General features: G+C 38.5%; 1 protein-coding gene across 3 annotated transcripts in view; it reads right to left on the bottom strand.

Moving 5' to 3' along the window:
• Positions 1-341: 341 nt before the first annotated feature.
• GJC1 (gap junction protein gamma 1) overlaps positions 342-15,649 on the bottom strand; it is a 34,487-nt gene continuing 19,179 nt past the window's right edge. For all 3 annotated transcript variants that reach the window (XM_081577141.1, XM_081577139.1, XM_081577140.1), the window contains exons 2-3: positions 6,971-7,046; positions 342-6,038 (exon numbers count right to left, since the gene is read on the bottom strand). In XM_081577141.1, coding sequence (XP_081433267.1) covers positions 4,828-6,018 — 1,191 coding nt within the window. In that variant the 5' untranslated portion in view covers positions 6,019-6,038; positions 6,971-7,046 and the 3' untranslated portion in view covers positions 342-4,827. The remainder of the gene's footprint in view (positions 6,039-6,970; positions 7,047-15,649) is intronic.

Genomic DNA, 15,649 nt, shown 5'->3' with positions numbered 1-15,649 from the left:
CCCACCCTCTCAAGGTCACCTACCCTCCCCACATGGAGATGCCACAAACATGCCAAACCCTTTCAGCCACAGCAATCCCAGAGGAATTCTAACACAGCTATGAAAAATCAGGGGGTACCTTTTGAGCCCAAGCCTCTACTTTGAAAATTGCCTGCTTCTGTATTCCCACTGAGATCAACTTACAGGTGAATGTACTGGAAGAGATTTTCCTATCAGGTTTCCTGTGTAAATCATTAAGCTCTCAGGCACTATGTTATACAAAGGATGGGGTAAAAATCCTCAATATGACACTTCCTGGCAGTTGAGTTTTCAAGTTTGGAAAAAGATGCACAGACCACAAATGAATCTTCTAAACTGTATTTGGAAATGACAGAAACATTCAGAACCAACAAAAATCTTCCTCGAGACAAGGCCCTGAGAGGAGTCCGTCCCCACTGTGTAAAGTTGTACATTAACCGTACAGAATGAAGTTAGCAACCAGTAATCTTTGGCACTAGAATGGGTAACTCCTTAGTTGTTCATACAATATCCAAACTGCACATTACATGACGTTAAATTGCTAGTTAACAGCTGAATTTTACATTTAAATTACCTTTAAAAGTTTGAAGTCCCAGCTAAGGTTTTCAGTATCAACATGCTAATCATATCTAACAGTGCCTGAGGTAGAGACTTCCGTAAGAGATTTACTGAAGAGAACACAATTGAGAGTATAATGAAGAAAAACACTTCCGGTCTTGGAAGCGTATTATAGCCAGTGTCTTTGCTGGTTCAACAAGCCAAGCCTGAAATGCAGAACTCGTACTTCTTTCATTTCTGTAGAGACTTTGTACAGGGGCAGGGCTCTCTTTTGTTTGGACTCCTGCAATTTGGAATACACGGATTGCTTCTTTTAAAAGTATGATTCTTAACATGGAATGTGCATGAACCAAACTCAACACCATTATTAAAAACAACAAAAACAACACAACTGCATTAGAGACAACAAATAAAATCTTTTAAACTCTCCATGATATATGGCCAGAATGAGTGACAAGTATGCAAGTCAACCTAATGATTCTAACATTTGATGGTGACTGTGAATTATTACAGATTTATGATACATAGGTGAGTTGAAATTTTATTTCCAAACTCAGCACTGTGTAAGTGCAAGGGCTTTATTATTTTCAGGTGGTAAGACTCTTCATGAAATTACATGATTTTATGAAGATAAAATCAATATCTGGAACCTTCCAAGCAAAATGACCAGCAACTGTGTATCTCTGACTTCAGGTACTTTACTTCACAGTCAGGAAAGACCTTTCCTTTATAAAAAGGCATTTCTTGAAGTAGGTTCAAGTGTAACATACTTGCCTTTTACCAAACACTGGCTGGCCAAAAATTTATCCTATCCTCAACTAAAGGTATTATTTTTAGAAGCGTACAGTCCCATAAATGAGATGGAAAACACAAAGCCTGGACATTTATAAGCTTAACGGGTAAACCACAGGTATGACTAACAGGAATAACATTTAAGTCCATTCTCAGAATAAGCTGCTAGAGCAAGTTCAGTGTTTTCAACAACTGATTCCTGTGATAAAGAGCACCAAAGGACATCTTACTAAATCACATAGTTCTTTCACTGATTTTTTTGAAGCTCCAAGCTCAGACAATGACCAACAGTTGGTCTTTTAATACCTTTCACCAGAGGCTTTCTCTAACTACTCCATAACACTTCTGAGAGGTAGGTGGGTACTGGAACTTGGAAAAGTAAAGGGAATTGCTTAGTTTCATACCACAAAGAAATGACAGTTAAGGTACCTAATGATGACATTTTTCTTTTTAAAGACATAGGTGTCCTTCTTAAAGACAGATGTGTGGGAGTTCTAACCTGTGAGAACCAATTTAGATGGCAAAGTTCATCTTTATCAAAAGTAATTCTATAGATGTCAGTCAAGGAAAATCCCCAGAAAAACTGACTTCTAATGAAATAACACACTTGTGGTTTTAAATGAACAAACATAGAAGCTAGCAAAACTAAGGCAGAAAGCAAAAGGAAGCCACAAAATGAACATTAACATTTCTCTACAGGAAAATGCTATCTAATTCTTCCCTCAAATTTGAACTAAGAAAAAAAAGCCTGTTTGCTTTATAAAGGACACGCATCTAAATAAATCCAACGGTGTATTAAGGAATATAAACATGTTGTTGACCATATCCTGATTATAGTATGTGAAGGACTAAGCACTCAACTACTATTTAGAGAACCACATGTCATAAGACATAGCATGTCTTATGCAGCAATTCAAAGGAATGTGATTTTGATAGGAAAAAAAAAATGCTGTTTATACAAACACTTGCAAGTTCCAGAACAGTAACTGGAACAATATTTTTATCCACTCAGTGGGTTAAGCCAGACACTGAAAGGGCCATTTCTTAATGTAGGTCCATGACATGTTATTAAGTGAGAATGATTTTGGCAAACTTGTATGTTCAAAGGCTAAAAGAAATGGACTAAGGAAGCAGTCAGAGCCGGGAAATCTATGTCATAATTAGAACTTTAGTGAGAGAATAAAAACAGATTTGAACACATGTGAAGGTGACCCAGAATATCTTTCTATGTGCTTGAGGAAGTTGAAGAATTATCCAGACACAAAAGATAACATTCTCATCAGAACAAGCCAAGATGAAACACCGGAGGCCCTGCCTGTAGAAACTAAGTGGATGCTTCTGGCGCCGAACGTCTGCCTGGCATTTCTGCTCGACTCCGTCCCTCCCCTATCATTCAAATCCCCAACCCTCCCAATGGCAAAGCCACTCTGTTCTCCCTCAGGCTCTGAATAGATGGACATGAACCTACATGTATTTTTTTCTGTCCTTCAATTCAGACGTATGCATGAAGTTCTACTGACATAAGGATTATTGGTAGTTCTTTATCTTAGCCAGCCCGAAGTATTTAAAATCTTGCCTGTTTTAGAATAATTACTTGAAATTCTTTATTAAATACTTTGTTTGAAGGAAACTGTGCAGATCTGGTAATTATCCAGGATACATACACATGTTAAGTCATTTTCTGAAATTTTCCCTTCAGTCTCACTGGAGTCGACCTTTTGCTCAAGTGTTTAGAGATCCTGAGGAGCTTCTCTTGGGTAAAATTTACAGATTAAAAAAAGCAAAATAAATGTAAATGCATGGCTAGAAGATAAGATTAAATTTTCAACTGAGTTTCTTTTTGGGGGGAGGGGGAGAAATGGAGAACAAAGAAAAAAGAACTGTACACAGGATGCTGTTCTAAGACCCTCCTAAATAATAAAGAACTGACTTTTAAAAATTAAGAGCAAAAACAAAACAAAACAAAACCCACACTCTTGGAATTTCAAAGTTACAGGTGGCTTGCAATTAACTTTCTGTTAGAGAAGAGTGAGATGTTCCAAATGAAATGCTCCCTGGTGAAGCAAACACTCCTTCCTTTAAATCTTTACCAAGCTCTTACTCGGAAGCTCTTAAACTGTAAGACAAATGATGTGAACATGACAGAGAGAACAAAATTATCCAACAGAAGGCTGAAAATGGCAGTTAAATACTACTGCAAATTATGAGTGTTATGTGAACATGAATGCTTGTCACTGACAAACAGATATGCCTATAGTGAATAAATACTGAAATTCTCTTTCAGACTATTTACAGATAGAATCCCAAGGGTCTGAACTGGTCTTCCGGGCAGAAACCTACTTTGGCAGAAGTAGGTAAATTATAAAAATTCCATGGTAAATGATAGAAGTAAGGAAGTTGAATTTAGGCCTTCTGTCACATGCAGTATAAATGGCTTTGATTAATTTTTAGCCTAGAAGGGAATTTTCATATTTTTACTGTTAACATATCAAGAAAATATTCATCACTGGCATCTTAAGAAACCAGAGAGAGGCAGATTTTTTGATTCAGATTTAAGGCAAATCAAACAGGCCCACAACTAAACACCAGGGCTTATTTCCTAGGCATGGCTTTGCTTGGTGATAGACGAATCTCAGAATAGTTCTAGCCAGGGTCTCCACACTGCTACTGGCTGAGGACACCTTTGTGCATCAGACTTTTGAAAGAACTGACGTTATATACACACCATCAAAGCAAGGCTTGGTATTTAAAGGACTCCTGCAGTGAATCATTTGAAAACAAAAATAGCTTTTCAAAGACTAGATACAACTCTGGGCATACGAATAAGATTCAAAGATTTCTCAAGTCAGAGAGAGATCTGCATCTCCTTCTACCATGGACTTCCTCTCCGAGGCTGAGAACTGACTCATCCCTCTTCGGCTCCTCACATATCTGAAACTGTCCCTGTAACACGAGAGGCACTTTTTATTAGGTGTGTAGCATCTATTAAAACTTTAAACCCCGGGTAGAGTTTGCTCAACAAAGTAATAACACTAAGCCTAATAGGCATTACCTTAAGGATTTTTTTCCCCTTTAATATAAAAGTATAACTACAGTGGTCCAATGTACAAATACAAAAAAAAGTTCTCATACTAAAAAAAAAAAAAGTACCATAATACTGTACATACAAAAACTGTTCAACAAGAATGATTTAAATATATCTGTTCTTTTCCAGATCTGGAAGACACAAATGTACAGTTCTGCAACTGTATTATTGCTGGAACTCGTGTCTAGGAATGCTGTTTCCCGTTCTCTCCTTCTTGTCCCAGCCCCACCTTCAGAGTCCCCTGAGCCTGGATCATGAGCCAACAGCATCCCTGAAGATAAGCAGAGCCAAATGTTTACTCAACGGAAGTCATTCTTCAGTGAGCCGCTGCTTACCATGAACTATGAAAGCACAAGCTTTAAGCCCAGCCAAGATTAAATCCAGACGGAGGTCTTCCCATCCCCTGATTTGCTACTAGCACTGCTTTTGTTGGACCCAGCTTTGGACCCCACTTTGGCTTTTTTTTCCCGGGAACCATGGGGGTTGTTTTGGTGATTATAGGCCTGGATGGCCAGATCCAGGCGTTCCTGAGCCATTCTGATTTCCCTCTGCAGAGTCTCCAGGTCAGGTGGGAGGTTGTCCTCATGGCTGCCGTACTGCTGTTCCTGGGCGATGTTGGCCTTGTTTTGCTTGTAGGCAATCTTAGCGTTGGACAGTTCGGTGTACTGGATTTGATCTGGTTTGACGGCAATGTTATAGCCAGGGGGAGCAGATGGCGTGTTCCAAGTGAAAGGATAATTATAAGCACCCGGATCTTCCAGTTCCCTCCTTTTACTGTTTAGTGAGTCTCGAATTGTCCCAAATCCTAAATGAAGCATCTCCCAAATGTTAAGCAATAGGCAAAGGCCTGTAACACCATACATTATCAGAAGAAAGATGGTCTTTTCAGTGGGTCTAGAAATGAAGCAGTCTATCTTATGAGGGCAAGGGAGTCTGCTGCACACATAAAATGGGTGGACTTGGAAGCCATACAGGAAATACTGCCCAACAAGGAAACCCACCTCGAACACGGTCCTTGCCAGCAGCTGCAGCACATAGATCTTCATGAGCCCATCCTCCCGAATCCGCCGCCGGCCATCATGCTTAGGTTTAGATTGGTTCTGATCTTTATTTTCTTTCTCACTTTCTAATTCCATTTCCGGATACATCATGGGATCCTCTTCATGGTCCTCTTCTGTTTCTTCCAGAGCCCGGTGCTGTTTCCAGCGCATCGCGTAGGGCTTGCTGCGAACGGCCTTCTTGTCCGCGTCGCCGTGCTCCATCTTGGCAATCTTATGAATGGCATAGCCCAGGTACATGACCGAGGGGGTGGCCACCAGGATGATCTGGAACACCCAGAAGCGCACATGAGAGAGGGGTGCAAAGGCGTCATAGCAGACGTTCTCGCAGCCCGGCTGCTCTGTGTTGCACACAAATTTGCTTTGCTCGTCGTAATAGATGGATTCTCCTCCTACAGCTGTAAGGACGATCCGGAAGACAATCAATACCGTGAGCCAGATCTTCCCTACAAACGTGGAGTGGTTGTGGATCTCCTCTAGCAGGCGAGTGAGGAAGCTCCAACTCATGGTGACTAAGTTGGTCCGCCCTGACAAAAATGAAAAATACCAAAGGAAGATCAGCAAATATTAAAATCTTACTTTTTTTTATTGATGCTATCTTTAGGAACTACTTCTCTACATACTTGAAATCTAACTTCAAGGTTCATACTAGAATGACTTAGAATAAACAGCACCTCACCCGCCACACCACCATCAGGAAGGGCCATTCACCTCAGTCTATGAGCACTGGTTTATGCCAACAGGGTCTCAGGGAAGTCTGATTTGTTTTCATGTCTTCTCTAGTTTAAAAAGTAAAATTGTAGCTGTCATTTGAGATACATTTCTTAAAGTATACTGGATGTTTTACATGTAGTGTTATTTCTCAGACTTTCTGAATTTTGTGAGATAAGAGGGAAAAGTACAGAGGTACACTTATTCAGCCACGGTAAGACTGCCACTGAGGACATGATGGGGACGTCTGGGCTGGACTCCATTGTGAAGAGGTACCTTATTAGCAAACTTAAATACTGGATCTGGTAACAAAGTATTGGAAAGAATTAAGGAGATGGTATAGCTGCAAATATTAATAACTGGCAAAGATCAAGAACTAAAATAAAAGACAGAAACTCAGAAGCCTTAGCTAGGCTGCATCACATAGCAGATTCTAGCATTCTGTATTATACGTCTGTATTTCATTTATGGTTGATGTTAAAAAATGCCTGCAGACAGAAAATCCAATCAATAGGTAAATCTACTTAAAACAGCATTCCAAAGGGTAGTTTTATTCTGAGATTCTTAGATCTATGTCTAGAATCTTGGTAAAAATCATCTAAACGTGATAATATATGTAAAGTCCCTAATTCAACCCCTGACACAAAGTACACCCAGCTTTTCTCCCCTATCTTTCCTCTCTTGGTTTACTTCTGCAGATTACAGTTGATTATCAGCATCATCGAAGAAATTTAAATACTCTTTTTACCTGTTATCCAGAATTTCTGCTATCCAAAATTTTCTTAGAGAAATGATGCTTTGTTTGCAACTTTTCCAGATTTTCTCTGGAAGAGAAACAGAAGAGAAGGCCATAAGTTTCCTCCCACAGAAAACAGTAAGTCACCAGAAAGCCATTTTCAAGGAGAAACAGTTTTCCATGTACCACAGGAATCAATCAGCATGAGATGGAAACAGGACTGAGCGTGAATATCACTGTTCTCTCCTCCAATACATTGTGGTAGGAGAAAATACCTAAAAGTGACTCGAAGATGCTTTAGTCACTGTAATCTAAGAAAATATGACAGGAAGATGAATCATTTGTGAAAATCTGAAGCAGATGAACTCTGGCATCTATAGGAAAAAGCCACAGCAGAAAATCGCACGAATTTAACCCAGGTCATTGGAGGTGTTGCGAAAATCTTCACCCCGCGCGCTCTACTCCTGCCCTCTTCTCTGGAGCAGCAACTAGGAGCAAGCTGTTTATTGACAACACCCAACAGCTGGCTCCCCATCACTGGGACACCCATATCCACAGGAGGTGATTCCCAGACTCAATTGCTCACAGAAAGAAAACATCTGCACCTGTACTGTGATCAAAAGTGTACATACACAGGACAAATTACTTCTCATTATCAAGTTCTGCCAACTATGGGATAGCCATGGTCACAAATCATCCTCATTTGCTATCATTTAATTTAATAAATAAAATGTAAAACAAACTCTGAGTGTTCAAAGTTATTATATGTTCAAAATAACTTAAGAAAAATTTTTTTTGGTTAAGATATATGAAAAAACCCCAAAACAATTCCCAAAAAGTCATGCAAGTATCAAGATTTACATACAGAAGAATCCAATCACACAAGTATTTCACCACAGGACTTCAAGTACAACTCTCATTTCCAGCACTGATGTCCAACTGGAGCTCGATAGTTCTCCTCTCACTCTATACACAAGTTATAAAACCAAAACAAAAGTAAATAATACGCAATCTTTAAATGGTGATGTAAGCCAGGTTTCCATAATGGATCACATCCACAAGTCTAGGCTCACATTTTTCCAAAATGCCATGTGTAAAGCATTTCCCTTAAAGCCTGAAATTCTGTTTGTTCCAATAAGCCAAAATCATGAAGGTGCAATCATTGGTTAGTTAGAAAACTCATTCTCTACACTTCCATCTGTACCAAAGACAAATGGATATCTTTTTAACAATTATTGCTATGAAATAATTTCTCAACAGCTCAGTATCGCATACAATAATCTTAACTTTTTTGAGGGGAAGAGATCAATGGCAAACCCTTCAAAGCCTGTAAGTTATAGAGCAGTCACTTAAACACAACTAGAAACACACATTCCATACTGGGTAAGCTGTAGGCCTACACAATGCTGAACACTCAAGAGCCTGGTTTTCCAAAGGGTTTATAAGTGCCACAGCACCCTATGCCCAAACCTTGAGTATAAATGAAGTGTACAGTACTGTAACTTCAGCATCTCATAAAATGGATGATGGGTGGTTTTCTCTCTAAAGTAACCACAGGCTTCCTAACCGAATGGCACTATCACCACTCTTTGGATCTACTGAGCTGTCAGTGGGTTTTTCCTTCGATACTCTTTCCTGTCCAATCCCTTTCCTCTCCTTGTAAGCATTAAGAGAAAGGCTTAAATATCAGAGTACACTACTCCAATTTGTGGGGAAGGGTAGAAAGGGAAAATGGGAGGGAGTGAGAGGGGAGAAAAAAGTCAATTAGTAGAATTGTGGGTTCTGGAACTGACATTTCTAAGCAAAACTGTGTGACTGCCAAGTGTGGTCTGTGTTGTTGCACCACTAAAACTTCCTTTTCTCATTACGACTTTTTTGCTCTGCTAACAGACAAAACAACAGGGCTTCCCTGGTGGCTCAGGAGTAAAGAATCCGCCTATCAATGCAGGAGACGCATGTTGGATCCTTGATCCAGGAAGATCCCCTGGAGAAGGAAACAGTAACCCACTCCAGTATTCTGGGAAAATACCATGGGAAATACCATGGACAGAGGAGCCTGGCGGGGCTACAGTCCATGGGGTCGCAGAGTAGGACACAACTTAGCAACTGAACAACAACAGGCAGAACATAGTCTTCTTGGACATCCCTGCTTCAGCAAACAAGCTTGGTTAAAGAGTAAGGAGTGAGTGTACAATTAACTGTGAATGGCTCTCATGAAAAAATAAAAATTTCCATATTCTATCTATGAATGGAAAGTGACATGGGAACATGTGATGAGTAGTGGGGGGGGTGGGGGGAGGGATGCTGAACAACTAAATGCTTTTTGCCAATTAGGAAAGCCAACAGATTTATATGTATTTTGACACTTGATATCTTCTTTATCTTCTTGAATATATCCTTTATGCGTTGAAGGCTGAATTTATCTATAGACAAATCTAGGAAGTAGTAGAATTAGGACACAATAAATGCAAATCTGCATGGTTCTTGCCCTGTACTGTCATTTGAGTTTCTAAAAATGTTCTAGCAATTTACAACGCCTGGCAATGAAGTACAATTTTACCTCAACCCCATCAGCACTGTCTGTTAACGCTACTCTGCTAGATGCAAAATGGAATTTCAAAAGTATCTCAATTTGTATGTTTTTAATACAGCAGGATACATTGCCCCTATATTCTTCCTTCTTCATGAACTATTCCTATCCTTTTGCCCATTCATCTGCAGAATGTATTCTGCATTTGACATTTAATATAAATACTTGTTTGTTTTCCTCCAAAATTTACTACTTTATATAGTCACACCAGTCAATCTGTTAAATAAATATTCTTTCTAGGACAGCTTTTTAAATAATCTGCAAAATTCTTGGTAGCTCATAATTCAAAAGGATTCTTGATTCTATCCGCACCCCACAACACAGCACATACTGAGGAAAATCATGTTTGCTTACATAAAATGTACTGGACGGAAATCAAACATGCTATTTTTGGTCAGTTTTCCAAATAAACTTTCAAATCTACCTTGTCTTACGCTAGAAAAGAGAATTTTAAAAATTACTTGGAATCAACATGGTAGTAAATTATGTAATCCCCTCCCAAATTATTTATATTTGAAGAGTTTTCTATCAGCTATATCCTAAACAGGATCAAGTCAAAGTTTACTGCTTTTTTCTGTAAACTAAAAGCATCTTTGGAGATCAAATGTAAAAGCTCATTATTTGGATTATCTCTGGAGATAGATTATAAGATCAAATCTATTTAACAATGAAGAAATGAGGCCCAGAAAGGTTTTAAAATTTCCCCAAGATCACCCAGCTATTAAGAGGTGAAGCTAGAATCTGAAGTCAGCTCCAGATTCCGGGCTTTGAACCACTAGTTAAGAATTACATTACAGATGAGTTGGAACTAGGTACAGGTCCCATGTGAACACAGACGAGGGCACCTTATCCCAATCATCGGGATCAGAATTAGACTAAATGATAAAGTAAACTCACAAAGATCAAGGGGGAAATTTCAGAGTTTAAGATCTTATACACAGAATGAACTGCAAGTTAAAAAAACAAAACAAACCCCCCAGAAACAACAAAATAAAAAGCCCCCAAAGAACTTCAAGGTTTCTTGGCAGTTGGAAGAGAAAAATAATGATTTCACAAGAAGGATAATTTCTTTGGACATTGAGAATAGGGACTAGAGAAGCTGGTAAATTCAGTTGTAGAGTTGTTAAAGGGGAGATACACATGTGTTCAGATGTGCTCAAAAATACTGTAGATAAATCAAACTGGAATTCTAAGGAATGTTCAAGTAACTATAGGAAAATGGAAAAAAGAAAACACATAAGCAGAGTGGACAAACAGAACACAAAAAATAATTAAAAAAAAAAATGTTTACAATGGCTAAAATTAAAAAGAATGACCATGGGAGGAGATCCCTGAGATTCCGAAAAGCTGAAAAAAAAAAAAAAAAAAAAAGACATTCACTAGGTAGAAAAAAAAAAAAGACATTCACTAGGTAGGAATGACTGTGCCCAGCGTTGGTGAGGATGTGGAGAAGCTGGTACTCTAAAACACTGGTCATTTTGCAAAAGAGTGTGGCAGTGGAGCTTGCTGTAAAGAATCTGCCTGCCAATGTAAGAGACATAAGAGACACAGGTTCAATCCTTAGGTGGGGAAGATCCCCTGGAGGAGGGCATGGCAACCCACTCCAGTATTCTTGCCTGGAGAAATCCATGGACAGAGGAGCCTAGTGGGCTGTAGTCCACAGGGTTGCAAAGAGTTGGACATGACTGAAGTGACTTAGTATGCACATGCAAACATGTATCAACTATGTATGATCCAGCCAGTCTGATCCTAGGCAAGAAGTAAAACCCTATGTCTATAAAAGGACTTGAACATAAATGTTCACAACATTTTATCTATAATAGTCAAAAACTGGAAACAACACAAATGTCTATCATCAGGTTGATAAATAAACAAATTTGTGGTATATTCATACAATGGAATACCACTCAGCAATAAACTACTGATATGTGTAACATGGATGAATCTCAAAGTCAGGCAAAAAAAAAAACCCACTGTATGATTCCATTTATAAAAATTCTAGAAAACGCAAACTAATCTATAATGACATAAAGCACAGCAGCAGTTGCCTGTAGTGGGGTGCAGGGAGGCATTGGCCAGCTTGATATCAAACTCTCCTGGCTATTATTTTTCAGTTTCTATTTGTCTCAATTCTCCTTTCCAAACTTCTGAATACATATCTCGATATTTGTTCTATCTTATTAGCCTATCCTTTTCAGCACTCTTTGTTGATTCCTTCACCAGAATTCAAGCTGTAAACAATGTCCCATTTGCCCCAACATCTCCCTGAAATTTCAGACTTGAAATTCAACTGCTGCTCTACATCTCTTGGATGTCTAATAGGCACCTGAAACTTAACATACCCCAAACCAATCCTCCCCTCCTCCAAAGAGTTATTTTTACTCTGTCTGCAGTTTTTCCAAACTCAGTAAGTAGTTTTGCCATTCATGACGTTTTTAAGGCCAAACCTTTCAAGACAACATCACTCCATAGCCAAGCTATCAGCAAATCTTGTCAGTTCTATCTTCAAAATATATATCCACAGTCCAACCACTTTTTTCAGTCTCCATCACTATCACACTGATCCAACTCACCATCTCTAGCCAAGATTACTATAAAAGCAAGAGTCTTCTAATTGATCCCTGAGCTTATCCTCTTAACCCTCCAAGTCTCTTCTCCAAAAAGCAACCAGAGTAAAGCTCTTAGAAAACAAGTCAGATCATGTCTCTCTTCTGCTCAAAATTCTCTCAGGAAAAAAACCCCAAATCTTTCCCACAGTCTATGGCACCCTTTATCACACAGCTGGTCGCTTCACCTTCCGTTCTTCCTCTTGCTTACTCTGAATACGGAATACCTACATCCTCACAATCCTCTGTTCATACCAGTCATGCCATACTTTTGCCTCAAGATTACTGTACTTGTTATTTTCACTGCTTTGAACTATTTAATTTCATAGATATTAGCAGAACACACTCTCACTTCATTCAAGTCAGCTCAAAAGTCATCATCTCCCTAATGACTTTCCTCAGGCCACTTTCCTCTAAAATAACACCTCTCATTCTCCAGTCTCTTTAATTTTTCTTTATAGCATTTAGCCCTCACATAATTTTTATTTTACAATTTGTTTATAGAAGGCAAACTCCCTGAAGGCAGGCTTTTGTTATTTTATCCCCAATACCTAAAACCCCACAGCCTGACAAAAGGTAGTAGGTTTTCAATAAATTGTGCGTGCATGCTCAGTCACTAAGTCCTGTTCGCTAAGTCGTGTCTGACTCTTTGTGACCCCATGGACTGTAGCCCACCAGGACCCTCTATCCATGGAATTTTCCAGATAAAAATACTGGAGTGGGTTGCCATTTCCTACTCCAGGGGATCTTTCTGACCCAGAGTTACCCAGGGATTGAATCCATGTCTCTTAAGTCTCCTGCACTGGCAGGCAGATTCTTTACCACTGCACCACTGAGGAAGTCCCTCACAATAAATATCTGTTCAATAAAAATGTCCCTGATGTATTAACTGGAAATATAGGGCTCAGAACAATATTATCCCAATACTGTGAAAACAAATAAAATTTATGTATTACAAAATCCTAGAAGAAAAACAAAAATGTAAAAAAAAAAAAGTCCTGAAAGGATATAAATGAATACCCACTCTACCTTCTCCCTTCTTTAGCCTTTTTCCTGCATCTCCACTAGAATTCTCTCTAAAATGGATGTGTTACTCCTTTGCTGAAAAGCTACTAATGAAAGTGGGCCCTCAAACCAGTGGGGCCAAGATGGATTTTTTAAAGTATTAGAATAAAACATAGTTAATATCTGTTATAACTCTGGACATGAGAAGAAACGATGAATCTGAGTACAAAAAAATAAGAAGTGTCTCCACAGTTAAAAGAAAAAACAATTTAAATACTGAAAAACAGTGAACTGGAGAAAGAGGTTTCAGTAATTCTTTTATACACAAAGAGCTAACCTCTAGTATATGAAGAGTTCAAAACAGACATTTCACAGAAAGAAAAACACCAATTCCCCTTAAAAAACACAACATGGATGAACCTTGAAAACATAATGCTAAGTGAAAGAAGTCTGACACAAAAGCCACCAAGTGTATGATTCCATTTATATGAACTATCCAGAATAAGCAAATCAACAGAGACAGGTTAGTTAGTGGTTGTTAGGGCCTATGGGCTTCCCTTGTGGCTCAGCTGGTAAAGAATCCACCTGCAATGCAGGAGACCTGGGTTTGATCCCTGGATTAGGAATATCCCCTGGAGAAGGGAAAGGCTACCCATTCCAGTATTCTAGCCTAGAGAATTTCATGCACTGTATAGTTCATGGGGTCACAAAGAGTTGGACACGACTGAGCTTCACTTCAGGGTCTATAGGAAATGGACTGTGACTGTTAATGGGTATACGTTATCTTTTGGGGATAATGAAAATGTGTGTAATTAAGACAATGGTAGTGGTTACAAAACCTTGTGAATATACTAAAACCACGAATTGTATACTTTAAAAGGATGAATTTTAGGGTATATAAATTATATCTCAATAATAAACTACTCTGAGACACAATTCTATCACACTGGCAAAAATCCTGAAGTGGGAGAGGTTATGGAAAAACAGACCTTTTCAAATACTGCTGATGGGAGGGCAATTTGCTAGTACCTGTCAAAATTATAAATGAATCTGTATCCTTTGACCCAGTAACCTCACTTTTGGGAATGCTCAAAGTAGAACACTGTTTCTATGTAACTCAATGTCCACTGTCAAGGGAACAGTTAAACGCACCATGGCCTATTTACACAACAGAATACCACGTGGCTGTAAAACACAGAAATGCTCTCCTTGTACAGAGATATTCAAGACATTTAAATAGTGAAAACAGCAAAGTATATAAGTGTATATATGTATACATCTTTTCTATAAAGAGAAAAAAAAATCTGTGTTTTTTGCTTAGATTTCTATAAGGAAACACAAGGATACCTTTTCTTTTTAACTAATAAAAGTGGAGGAGGAGACAAAGAGGGATGGGATAGAATCAAGAGTTTTATTACATATCTTTTTATAGTCTTATTTTTTGAACCAAAGGAATATATTGTCTTTTTGAAGAAAACACCCCAAAAAACATTCCATGCCCTAGAGAATAAAGTCTGCTTGAGATTTTTAAATAAATCTTTTGTAAACTTTTTAAAGTTAAAAAAACTTAAATAAAATCCTTCATCCTCTCTACACCGTCGCCCTGTCTGTTTTCCTTCAGAGCACTCAACACTACCGCAAACACTAATTTGTTAACTTGTTCATCATCTGTCACCTCAATCAAATCAAGACTTTGTTCTTGTAACCGTGGCATTTAGAAAAACTATTAACTGAATGATTTAATAAATTTGAATCTCTGCTCATTGATTTCCCTCTACTTTATATGGTCTTTCCACAATTTCCTACTTGGGAAAAATTTTTTATCCTTTAGGATCTAGCCTAAAGGTCACTTCAAGTTTTCTAGATCTCCTCATTTAATCTCCTCCTCAGAAAGTCCATAATAAATTTTTATTCCACCAATATCAGGGCTTAATCTAGTAAACTGAGGCTAGTGGTATCAGTTTCTTCTGCTGCAATATTAGTTTCTTGAGAGGAAAGTCCATGCTTCTAAAAATTCTGAGCCCTCATATATAACTCAATATACGTGTGTTACATTTAACAGAAGATCTAAATCGATTTATAGGAGGCAGAAAATATAAAATATGTCCATTGTCCACTAACACAATCATTTCAAGGTAGAATACAATGAATGGAATAGAAGTACAAAATGTGGAAAATACTCAGAGAAGGAAAAGAGACTAATTCCTATAGATTAAAAAGTATAAGCTATCAATTATACTGCAATAAAGCCAGAAAAAAAAGTTTAAGCTTACTGCAGAAGACAAGTGGGTCTCTGAAGAATGGGTATGGTTTCACCAGGCAGCTGGGGTGGGAGGTAGGGGCAAGGTGGATGGAGAACATGATGAGAATGAAAAGTGGCACAAGGCTCTTAGACTGGAACATGACGGAGGATGTTTGAGAAGTAGCTGCAGAGAAGGCTGAACAGGGAGGTCCAAGACCAGTCTGCAGAGGGGCTTAGCACACCGTGAA

Source organism: Giraffa tippelskirchi, chromosome 3, assembly GCF_054371585.1.
Source record: "Giraffa tippelskirchi isolate mGirTip1 chromosome 3, T2T-mGirTip1v1.2.pri, whole genome shotgun sequence".
Lineage (NCBI taxonomy): Eukaryota > Metazoa > Chordata > Mammalia > Artiodactyla > Giraffidae > Giraffa > Giraffa tippelskirchi.
Note: the sequence above shows the minus strand (reverse complement) of the source record. Positions and strands in the feature narration are given on the sequence as shown.